Here is a 12,855-nt window from a genome sequence, read left to right as displayed (position 1 = left end):
CTCATTCTATACTTCTACATGTTGTCTAAGTAATTTGAGTTGAGATAGTTTTGTTAGGTCTAGGCAAAGTTAATGGTTATAAAAACAGTTCTAGTCACTCGAGCTGGGATATTAACTAGTACTTTGTATTTGTTAATAACTTAGCTATTATGGTTATTAGAGCTTGCATTCTACAAGGTTAAGGGAAGAGGATACGATACTTATTTATCATTTTTCAATTGAAAAATCAATTCTAAAAATTTTATCAGGTGGAAGATGCTTATTTACTTATTTAGCCCTCAAAACCAAAATTACAATCAAGTGAAAGAAATGTGTTTTATTTTCACAGCATTATAGATTATAAAGTGTGGTTATTCTTCAAAATTGACAAACATTCATGTTATGGGTTCAGACCGGCCTATATGCTGTAGCCACTGCTCTCTAGAAGAAGGGCAGCCTGAAGATGAGATAAATGCTTATTCTCAATAACCGGAGGTATTGAAGAAATAAAGTACAGTATGTAAGAAGGCAAATGAAGAGAAAAATGAACTACTAATGTAAGACTACTGCGACCTCATCCTCTTATCAGCAGTACCAGAAATATCTGCTGAATTCCTTTTTGAGTTAGAATGATGAGTGGCTTGACCATCTTTCGCTTTGTTGCTTCTTACAAAGTCAGAGAAGGAAGGAACGGGCGGTAGCACTATTCTTTGTGCTATGCTTTCCAATGTTTGAGCAGTTGCAGATGGATCAATTCTAGTTTTTTCATAGATGATTTCCTTCACAGGTTTACTGGAATTATTTGAGGAGGAAGTTGGCTCCAGAATGGAAACGTCCTTTTTCTTCAAGTTGTCCGTATTTGGGGTGCTGGACTGCAGCTTGTTAGTTAAATCATTTACACTTGCAGTTGAAAGCCACCTTGCTGTACTAGCCATCTGTGATAGATAAAACGTTTTCCCGCCTTTTTCACATTTCTTGTAGCATTCCTTTTCAAGGATTGTGACCGCTGATTCAATGTCAACACTGTAAAATGGTAATCAAGGAAAAGAGTTAGCCAAGATTCCACTAGAAAATAACTATTTCATAGTATTAAAGAAAAAGAAGGAATCGGCCTCATCAGTAAGATATAATACCCGAGTATTAAAAAAACCATACAGAAGTAGCTAATATTATCCCCTCCTGCTCATTCTTTCAAAGGTATGGAAATAAACAAGCAATAGGTAGCTTCTCTCGAGGGAGAAAAATAAATACAGTAATGTGGCCACTGCCCTCAAGTTAAAGAGCAGAGGATTTGGGGCAGATATATTGAAAAACATCTGTATCAGTTGAAAGGAAGATCTTTTTTTTGAAGGGACATGAAAGAAATATTTTAGTATAAAGGCTTCAGTTGCCTAGACTCACACTATGCCACATGAGTATCACCCATTCCTGACTCAATCCTTCAATTAAAAAGACAAAGAACCAAACAAAACCCTGTCGCTTCATAGGTATAATGTGAATATAGCAGGAATGTTCACATGAAAATTATTTTGAGACACAAAATTAGTTAAAAATAATTATAGGAGAAAGGAACCGGCAAAAAAAGATTAAAAGAAAGAGACTAAGAATTAAGCATATGGTTTGAAATCGAGGGTAAGCTACAAATGAAACCTGCCAAGTCGTTGATTTTCCTTTAAAGCATTTGCCAGTCGTTGCTTGCATGATTCTCTTAATGTGTTGGATATCAAATTTTTGTCTTTTCTACTAGTCTGTAATTAGTGTGATAAAATTACATAGGATATAAGAATGTACAATAAAGAAAAGAAAGGGAGACAGAAGGCCCACTAAATGCATATGACTACATGCATTGGCAAAGACATAAGAATATAATATATAAAAGAGAAACAGACCTCTTTCTGAGAGCCTTGGTTCTGATAATACTTTTCTTCTGCTCGCTGCAATATATCAAGTTTTTCACTTAACCGAGATCTTGATGGCAAGCCTGAGTAGCTCAGGCTTTTTAATGCTTCCCCTTCCTCTGAATTAAGAAAGTATTCAGTGATAAAATGAGATGGTGATACAACTAAAAAAAAGCTATTGTATATTTGTACCAAGCTCAATCAAAATTCAATCACAAAAAACTGCCAGCTCATAAGGCTCTATAGTGAACTTCAACCAATAAGCCAGATAGGTTATTACCATCAGAATCTGATATTTCTTCTTCAGAATCACAAGATTTATCATCACTACGATTCCAGAATTCACTATACCTTTCTCCATCAACATTGTTTGAGGAACTTCACAGAAAAATAGGAACATATTAATATCAGCACAAAAAGAAGCAAATAAGAACACTGCAAAAAGAGGACAACACATAATGAAAAATAAAAATATTCCAACATGACTGGATGATTGATTCCTACTGACACAGTTAGCACGTTATCATAACTCATAAGCCTCACAAAACACCAGCAAAGAGATGAGAGAAAGATGTGCAAGATGTTTAGGAGTTTAAAGAATTGTTAATGGATAAAATATAAATGAATTAACCCAGGTTAAGTACCACAGATAAAGCAGTAGTGTCTTCAAGGGAATTTCCGTATAAACTCAGTAACTCTCTGACTCCACAATATATAGTCAATGTCAATATCATGATAAATTTATCAAATAATACAAGCCAGACTACCTGTTTATAACAACTCTGGCAAGCACATTTTTCTGTCGAGCTGCTGAGGAACTTAACTGCTCCAGGTTCTTGGCCACTAAATTTGGCTGTTTGCAGGCATCACATGTTTTTCTACAGAGAGATGCAGGGGCCTACAGTTTGAGTAGAAAAGAAGAACAAAAGGAGATAAGAGTTCAGTTTAAATGGAGCAAAAAAAACTATGAAGTACTATATAGAATTTAATAATTTTTCTTTGTTGTAAAAAGGATGATCTACATAAAGTATAAACTGCATAAATTAATAAAAAAAAATATTTAAAAAAAAATGCCCAGCCCACCTGTTCCCCAAAGCTCTGAAGAATTTTCTTCCTACGGCAATCAGAACCTTCACAGTACTCAACCATCTGTAATCACGACCAGGCAAAATCAGTTCACTATTTCATTATTTCCCCTCACCTTGTCTTGCCTTTGTGAAAAATACCACCTGTCTAAAATCATCGAATGACTTCTTTGACGATGCATCTTCCAAACTTGAGGACTTCGATTTCTTGTTTTGAGGATTCTTCAGAATAAATTCCTGCAATATTGAAATTATTGCAGTTAAGATTTCGGCAATTATGTAGCCTTATTGTAGCCTGAAAAACAAATCAGGACATAAAAATCCAACCATCCTCTTGCGATCATCAATGCTATAATATAAAACACTTCGACATGGCAACTGATCACGTCCAGCTCTACCAGACTCTTGATAAAATGCTTCCATTGACTTTGGGATATTGAAGTGACATACAATTCGAACATCCTTTCTATCTATTCCCTAAAGTTCAGCCAAAAGAGTCACAAATTACGTACTGCTAGATTTTATTTTAACAATATAGTAAAGTGTCAATAGTTGTGATTCCCCTGCTTAATATTTACAGAAACACGTACCATTCTGCATGAAACATGTCATCTTCTATCACTTTAAAGTCCCTTACAGAGCTCCATCCCAAATTGCAGCAAGTAATACAGTGAATGCATAAAAAATTATCCATAAGTTTCAGCGTTGAAGTATTAAAATATTAACAGCTACGCTGTGCCAAAATGAGAAAAGAAAACACAGCACAACTTAAGTCATGCAAGGACATTGACATAAATTAATCAGAATAGTCCAATAATGCAAGTGTAAAATGATTTTAACTTAAGCCATCACTTCTTAATTATATGAAGTTCACCAACATAGATCAAATCAGTTTGTCAAATACGTACGTGTAGAGATGATAAGAACAAAAGTGCCAAGATAGCTAGGTTGTGCTAAACCCCCGCAGCAGTTCATACAATACCTAATAAGCCGTTCATAAGGCCCAAAGATAAATATACATGTAAAGATAAAAATAATATAAATGTAGAAGTAGTCAGACAACATTTGAAATACTACTATAAAGAAGAAAGTGGCGTAGATTCTTTCTTTTTTTTTATAGTCCAATTTTATTGTTCTAGTTAACAAATGCATATTCAGCCAATCGTCTTTCTCTATTGCTGCTATAGTTACACTATATTGGTTCAATCCCACTTGATATCAGCATACATTCGTATTTGATTTTTTTATAAGCACCAACCCAGAAATCACTGAAGTGCAATGCTATATTTGTATCTAAGAAAATCATACCCAAAGGCAACTGTGGCCACAACAACTTGTATCTTCGAAGAAATCCAATCATCTAAGACAGAGCTTCGTAATTTATTGTTCAAACCAGCATGGTAAGCTAAGGAAAGGGCAAAAGAAACATCACAATTTAAGTGTATAGAAAACATCATAAGAAGATATATATTGAAAAACATCACAAGAAAGACCATATTAGTTACCAGCGCATGATATGCCATTACTTGACAAGTGAACAGCCAGAGCATCACAAGCTGATCTCTCAAGGCAGTAGATAATTCCACAGACATCTCCACAGGATTTCATTACCCCACATAAATCAGCATAGCTATCATCTAGAAGATCTTTATATCGAACTGCATCAATAAAAGCTTACTCAACATTATGACCAAATCAATGACATACCAAATACAACAGTAACAATAACCTAATCCCTCTATCTTTGTTTGTTTGCCCCATTGGGTTTTGACACGCTTTTTAATGAAAGTATAAGGTAGAGAGAAAAGGATAATGGTTGTGTGCGGGCTCCAACATTAGAGAAAAAAAGTAACCATATTAGGAAATAAAGCCAACATTGGGACATCCAAAAAAGAAATATGGGACGAGCAAAAAGGGATGGAGGGAGTATCTCATACAAAATAACTGACAGATGCCGCAATCAGAATATCTCGATAAAATTAAAATAAAGTAAATAAGGGAAAAACAAAGAATGTAGGGAGGGAAGAAAAAAATAAGAAACGGAAGAAATTTTCTGTTACAAGGACAGATACATTACCACGTAAACTTTGAACTTGTGATTGTTGTGAAGCATCTCATAAACACTAATTATTTCAATAAGCATAGGCTGCATAGCCATCAACTCAAGAGAACCTCAATTTATTACTATCTTCTCAGATCATTACATGAATATTCACAATTATCCGCTAGAAGGTTCAAGGTTAATAAGCACTTAAATAAAATTGTGATAGTGACTTGGTGTTTATATTCAAAAATTTCAAAATGTATGGAAAACTTCTAACACTCGAAGAAGTTTTATATCGACAAACGAAGAAACATAATAATGATATACACGAGCCTAAAGCGAGAAGTAGTACCACAACAAGTGACAGGTGTTAAAAAAAATTTGACAACCATCAGCAACAATCCAATAAGTATTTGAATATATGATCATGTGCATCACTTCAGAGTTAAGACTAAATTAAACTACATGCTTTACAAATACACAAAAACTATGACTAATAAAAAAGGAAAAATTGGCCGCAACACCCTAAAGTATGGCTTAGGTACACTGAGCGCCCTGAACTATGCGTAGTAGCCAAAACACCACTAACTATGATGTTAGGTGCAACTAAAGATGGGCACAGGTCGTGCCAGCACGCGGGCGGCACGGACCTAGCACGACTCCGGCACGGCGGCCCACTTGTAGGCCGTGGGTCGTGCCGTGAACAAAAAATTGAAATCCGGCACGGGCACGGCGGGCGGCACGGTCATCGGCACGCCTGCACGGCCCGTGGCACGGCCCATGCCCAAATAAAACTTAATTAATTAAGTTTATTTATATAAACTTATTTAATTATTTATAACACAATAAATTGATTTTTTTTATATAAATATATATTTATATATTAAAAAAAAATTACGGGTTGGCCCGCAGCCCGGCACGGCCCGCCAAGCACGTGGGCTGGGGTGTGCCAAAATTTGGCACGGCACGGCCCGGCACGAGTCCCACCTAGGCACGGCCCGCGACAGCCCGACACGACACGATGCTCACCTTTAGGTGTAACACATGCTTTAAATGAAATTTTCGACTACTTATTTCATCGGAGAAGGTGAATCCATGTGTGCTAAGTGGATGAATGACTACATAACTGTTCTAGAGAGTGAAGATTCACCTCATCCTGGTGAAATAAGTTGTCGAAAGTTTTCATTTATGGTATGCGTTGCACCTAACACCATAGTTGGTGGTGTTTTGACTACTACGAAAAGTTCAAGGTGCTTAGTGCACCTTAGCCGCACCTTAGCCATACTCCAGGGTGTTGCGGCCAATTTTGCCGAAAGTATTTCATCTCTGGACTAAGAGTCTATGGTCTCTCCTGGAATCCAAATACATAAAACCATAATTTTTAAATTTTCTAAAAAGGCTGATAGCACACATGGAACAGATTCCTATCTTCTCCTCTCAAGGCAAGGTCTTGTCATAAAAAGTTATTTCCCCTTTTCTATCTTCTTTTCAAAATCTTATTCTCTGAATGAAATAATATAAATTCATAATACTTACTTTTGCTGATAGACAGATGATAAAACCAGCAAATGAATGAGAAACTAAATAACAAAATTTTAAGGAATTCACCTTCATAATGTATATTAGGGCGATTGAAGGATGATTTTAGGACTAAAGGATTTTGCAAGCACAATGATTGAATGACATCAGTCTGAACCCTGCACTCGAAAGAAGAAAGAGAAACAATATAAATAAAGGATAAAACAAAGGTAGTAGTAAGGAATAGATAGAAGTTCAACACAATTCTTAACACGACGAAAATTCAATCCCATTAATTCTACAAGCAGTCTAATTTTGCAGCTATGTTTGATTTACAGGTACAAATGCCTTACTTTATCATTAATCAGTAATTATTCTAATCTGAATGCATCTATCCACCATGATTTTGTTACTAGAATGCTTCTCTGAACCCATAATAACATGATCTGATGGCCACATATATTAATTGATACAGCATACATTTGACGAATATCATAGATTACAATGTAGCAAACAGTTAAAGTACTCAAGTATCTATATACCTATACTAAAGTGGAGTTTTGGGAGGGTTTTTTTTTTCGGCTGAATCATTAGTTGGCCTAGGAACTTCACTATCTATTTATTTATGTATTAATGTAATTGACTACAAAGTTACATTTCTCTAGAGACTTATATATTTCAATTGCTATTGATTTTAAAACCAAGCCACGTTTGGGAATTTATTTATTTATAAACTTCAGTATTGATTTATTTATTCATGTATTATTGTAAAAAAGCATCATGTGTGAGCATTATTATACAGAAATACTATGAGTTATTTATTGTAGCAAGCCTAGCCACCACTGGAGGACTTTGAAAGAAGTGATGAATAAGAGTAAAATGTGCAGCTTACTTTGGTGCAGCCGTTGCTGTCAATGCCAAAATTGGGACATCTGGAAGGATGTCTCTCAAAGAAGACAATTTCCGGTAGCTTGGCCTATAAGATAAATTAACTGTTAATGAAAAAACAATTAAACTAACGCATTTGTGAAGTCATTTGCTTGAGGTGAACCCATCTTATAGCACAAACCTGAAGTCATGACCCCATGATGATATGCAATGCGCCTGAAACATTTGAACAGAAAACAAACAAACAAACAAACAAAAACACACACACACACACAGTTAATACTTCAAGGTAATTAATTCTTGAATTCCAATCACTACAGAGAGATTACAGCACACCTCATCTATGGCAATCAGATGCAACAGCCCCCTGCCATGAATTTTTGACAGCTTAACGCTGAAACCTGATGTAGCAATCAACTCCGGAGTCACATACAGCAGCTTCAGGGAAGGTTTTCCAGAGCTCAGGTCCTCGTAAATCTAGAGAAAAGACAACAAGATCAATGCAAATGGGAAGCTATAGGGAAAAGGAAAGAACAGAATAAAAGAGACAAAACTGGTAAGATTGATCATAATTTGGCACAGCAAAGCTAAGGAAAACATAGTAAGGCAAAAACATAAGAAGAGTAATTCAGTTTGGAATCCACAAAGTGCATAATGGTGATTGAATGATCCCACACACATGTGAGCTCCTGATTGTATCCTGACGGAAAAGGTTGCTTTGGTCTAATCATCAAATTGACAGAATAATAATTATATCCAACAAGTGACCATTTCAGAGCATATACAAGCCACTACCAACAGTCCATCACCATCTAAAATTTATTCTGTCTTCACTACACATTTGATTGGTGATCCACATGAAGAAAGCCTCTGAAGTGGCTAGGCTTTTTGTAATCTGGGTATATACAGCTGACTTTCAACCCTGGTCAACTGGTGAGTTTTGCAGTCAAAACTTTTGCCAATATCCATGTTTCCCCAAAAAAATCTTTGCACTCCTTAGTTACCATTTGGAAGGCCACCACCCCAAAAACTGTCAAACTGATACTATCCAACAATAAGAGCCTTCACACGTGGAAAATACTACTTTTGTAACCTATTCATCCTAATAAGTCGATATTATACCATTATTTTTGGGCTATTTGGAATGCGTTTACTATAGAATTTCAACGTTCGTGTTTCTGTATGTTTTATCCAAGTTGGACTCGATTTCTTCTATTCTGGTTGTTTGGTTGTTTTGTTGTGATTTCAGGATGAAGTAGAACATTTGAAGTGATAATAAACATGCTACGACATTTTGAGATAGATTGGTGAACTTCATAAGAAGATTTGCAAGTCATGAGAAGTTATGTATTGGAGTGCTAGATGATGATAACGCTACATGGCCGTGTACCATATACTACATGGTCGTGTGACTCTTCCATCCACGCTTTCATGCTACATGACCGTGTACCATGGGCTACACGATCGTGTAATGCCATCTCCATATGAACTCTGCCTACACGGTCATGTACCCCTTAGCTACACGACCGTGCACGTACATGATGAATCTGAGATCAAGTATAGGCTAGCTACACAGTCGTGTACCCATCTGCACACGGCCGTGTACGTGTGCGCAGAAGACATTTTTATTTTTAATATTTAACGTTTATTTTTAGGATAGTATAAATAGGGGTTTTAACCCTATTTTTAAACATTTTAATTTTTAATATAGTTTTTTCTATTCTACGTTGATTTGTGAGAGAACATATAGAACTCCATTGAAGCATTCATCTTAATTCAATTTCAAGTATTTCTCTTTCATCTTTGATCTCTTTAATTTTCTATTGTAATTATGTTTTCTTTAATTATTTGTCTTGTTATTTCTATCATTTTGTGTGAGCAGTTTCATAATCTAGGGTTAAGTTGAACCCTAATATGGATTAATGCGTTGTTTAATTCCCAATTCCCAATTAATTAATTTATAGTTCTTCTTTGTTAGGGTTGGTTTTATTATCAATGATTAACTAGAAATAGTATTATTGAATGTGATTAGGTTTACAACGAAAGTTGATTCTTAATTGATTCTAGAATCCTAATTAAAATTAAGAGCTTTTATGCATGAAAATAGCTAATTGTTCTTGCTAGGGCTTATAAGATGTCGTTCTCAATATCTTTAATATGTATGATTCCATGAAAATAGGTATGATTGTATGTTAGGGAAGCTATTAGTTGATCGAAAGAAACTCTTAGTATTGTTACAGGGAGCATCCGTCCTGTAGAATGTTTATTGGTTTAATTAAGGGATAAGGGATTGTTCTATTGCATTGATTCATATTAGTGGGAATACTTAATCATAGATGTCTTTAGTTCTTGATTAATTCATTATTATAATTTTGTTGCTTAATAGTTCGTAATTATTCTAGTATAGATTTCTCGATAGTGATTGGTTACTTGCTTAGTATTAATTTGAGTCTGTTTAATTAGTAAGTCCTTAGTCTCTTGGGATTCGACCCCTACTTGCTCAACTACATAGTAGAGTAAGTTCGGTTATTTTTGTTAGGTACGCGACACACCTATCACATCCAATATTACTTTTCCTAATGATTATTTTGGGAACATAATACATGTTGATAATTTTAATTTATTACTACCTCCGTTTCATATTATGTGTAACATTCACTAAAAACAATTGCTAAACATTATGTGCAACCAATGTCTTCTTCCCTTTTTAAGTTGTCGTTTCCCACAACCTCTCTTCTTATCACATGCACTCTATCTTTCTATGCATCCGTGTCAAGGCCTTTGTTGCACATAATATGAAACAGAAATAGTATTAGTATATAAGGAATATATATATATATATATATATATAAGATCTGTTTCATTATGTATTTTCAAGCATTATTTATAGGCAAAATTGGCCTTAACACCCTAAACCATAGCTTAGGTGCACCCAACTTTGACTAGTAGCTGGAACACCACCAACTATTAATTGGGGTGCATCACGTACCATTAATGGGTATTATTTAGCATTCAAAATAAGACATTTCTGATAATTAAAGGGTAGTTAATGGCACACTTTGCACCTCAATCAATAGTGGTGGTGCTCACGCTATTAGTCAAAGTTCGGGGTGTTGTGTGCACTCGAGCTATAGTTCAACACAACAACGACAAAGCATTAGTCCCAAAATGATAATAATGTGAAAGTCAATGTGTGAAAAATAATGTAGGACGAAGGGAATGCGTCATATTTATCGAAAAATGACATTTAAGATCAAAATCAATTTGTATCAATTAAATGCATCCTTAGAATTCTGAATTAATACATGAAAAAAGACGTATAGTCTTCATGTTAATCGACAAATAGCATGGTAGATAACCTTGTCATATATTAGATCCACCCCACATCTTGCACTATAAGAGTTGGATAAGTTTAATATATGGTCCTTTCTCTCTAATGTATCTCTTAAAAATTTACTAAGTTGTTCAGAGTCTGAAGACAAAATTGATCAATTATTAATGAAATTCCTTCTCAATCACAACTCAATGCTAAACACTTAAGACAAGGCATTCCAAGCACATCACAAGGTAAAACAATGCCTATGAACAACCAACCCACAAGGACCACAATGAAGATGTAAAATTCTAATGGTTGAAATTAAAGATAAACTGGATATTAAAGACAAATAATCCAAGAATTTATAATCAAACATAACATCTCATTAATGAAGAAGGCTACATCCAACAAGTTGTTTCAAATGACAATTTTTTAACAAAATCTGACTAGCATTTTCATAACGGAAAGGGGAGGTGAGCATGATAAACGGTCATGACATAACATCTGGTAAAAATTACAAGGGTACCATGTATATTTCTAAAAATACAAATGGTCTACCAAATACAACTTTTGCAAGTAGAAGGGAACCGCATAAAAAATCCACAAATATTTACTTCTTAAAACAACACTAGGAACTCAATGCATTGAGATCAGAAATTGGATCAAATGCAATGTCTAAAAGTAATACTTGCCATAAGTTTTTTTTTTTTTAATTCATCAGTATTCAAATAAATCGCCAATGGATGCCTAGAGTTACTTCTATCTATTTATACCAAATAATACATTAAGCTTAGTCCAACAGAATCGTACGGGAGTGAACAGCACCATCACAGTTTAAGCACATTAAGAATAGAGCTTATATTGGAAACAACAAAGTCCCTTATGAAGTTGACCCTCAAGCATCCATAAAATTTGTGTCAGATAATCAGATATACAATCAAATGTCCAGTAAAAAAAAAAAGAGACAATGCCAAAATTCAATTGTGCCTACACTGATGAAATGTTTGGTTTCTGTTGTAATCAACCTTTCACAAATGGCAACATGGAATGACAGAACTCAAAAACATACCCTCTCTCTGACAGCAGATGTCTGAGTTGAGGAGAGAAACTCAGCTCCAATGCCCTTCTCCTTCAAGGCCTTCACTTGGTTTTCCTAAATAAGAAATTTTCATGTGTATGTTACACCAGAGCCTGGTAAATGGGAACAAAGACGATCAAAACAAAAGAGAAAAAGATAATTCTATAACGAATACAATGCCCTTACCATCAAAGCTGACCACGAAAATGGAAGTGATCAATTTTAGTCCTAGAATTGCAATTCAGCCATAAATCAAATATGGTATACAATACTCCTCAAGATAAAACAATTAAACAAGACAAATGACATTCACCTATTAAAGGGCAAACAACAAGGACAATGCCATTATTTGCAAGGGCAGGAATCTGATAACACATTGACTTCCCCCCTCCAGTGGGCATAAGACAAAAACAATCCCTTCCTGTATAAAAGGATCAAAAGTCGTAACCAGTACATCAAATTGATGCTTAGAGCATCATATATCGTCAAATTGCATACAGTACGTCAGTAGCATAACACAATTAGCAACACTGAACTGGAAGATTAAAACCTGATAAAACAGCTTCGATGGCCTCTAGCTGCTTGCCTCGAAATTCAGAATGCCCAAAATGCCATCTCAATATTTTGACCAAAGCTTCCTTCCCATATTTATTCTTTGGTGTCCCACATATATTTTGCACAGGTAATGGTGATTTCTTCATTTTAATCCTGGGATTCGAACCCTTCAATACAAAACATCATGGAGAATTATTTTTAAATAGGGAAACTTAATGGTACTATAATTTTACCAGAATAACCTACTCCGGGAGTTTACTTGGGTAACCAGTTATTTGTTGGTATTCAGAGGTTCAAAGATTTCACAGCATTGAGCACTATTTGCTATTAACAAAAACTACCTACAAGACCCAGTAGGCCAGTAAGTGTAAAAAAAAGTTACACATGTTGAACTAATCAGAAAAAGGTTTTCAGAAGAAGTATAGAAAACAATAAAGGAGCAAATTGAATTGAAAGGAATGCATCACCAGCAAAAACAAACTCCCCCAAACAGA

At 35.0% G+C, this 12,855-nt stretch overlaps 1 protein-coding gene across 1 annotated transcript; it reads right to left on the bottom strand.

The window, feature by feature from the left end:
- Positions 1-342: 342 nt before the first annotated feature.
- LOC145578812 (ATP-dependent DNA helicase Q-like 3) lies at positions 343-12,562 on the bottom strand. Its single transcript, XM_081636114.1, has 18 exons — positions 12,357-12,562; positions 12,120-12,227; positions 11,993-12,034; positions 11,798-11,881; positions 7,749-7,889; positions 7,594-7,628; positions 7,417-7,500; positions 6,615-6,703; positions 4,468-4,620; positions 4,271-4,367; positions 3,290-3,428; positions 3,107-3,199; positions 2,961-3,026; positions 2,645-2,775; positions 2,158-2,255; positions 1,869-1,996; positions 1,630-1,727; positions 343-1,002 (listed from the first exon to the last, which is right to left on the bottom strand). Exons 3-18 carry the CDS (start codon positions 11,993-11,995, stop codon positions 543-545), a joined length of 1,899 nt encoding a protein of 632 aa, XP_081492240.1. The 5' UTR covers positions 11,996-12,034; positions 12,120-12,227; positions 12,357-12,562; the 3' UTR covers positions 343-542.
- Positions 12,563-12,855: the final 293 nt, after the last annotated feature.

Source organism: Chenopodium album, chromosome 14 (assembly GCF_948465745.1).
Source record: "Chenopodium album chromosome 14, dcCheAlbu1.1, whole genome shotgun sequence".
NCBI classification, from domain to species: Eukaryota; Viridiplantae; Streptophyta; class Magnoliopsida; order Caryophyllales; family Amaranthaceae; genus Chenopodium; species Chenopodium album.
This window is presented reverse-complemented; position numbering and strand designations above follow the sequence as displayed.

What these genes read in the sequence shown, in the direction of transcription:
- LOC145578812 (XM_081636114.1), bottom strand. An exon ending in GTGGCCACAGTTGCCTTTGG is followed by an intron (nt 3,429 to 4,270) that starts GTATGATTTTCT and finishes GGGAATAGATAG; the next exon opens with AAAGGATGTTCGAATTGTAT. An exon ending in CATTCGATGATTTTAGACAG is followed by an intron (nt 3,027 to 3,106) that starts GTGGTATTTTTC and finishes TCGTGATTACAG; the next exon opens with ATGGTTGAGTACTGTGAAGG.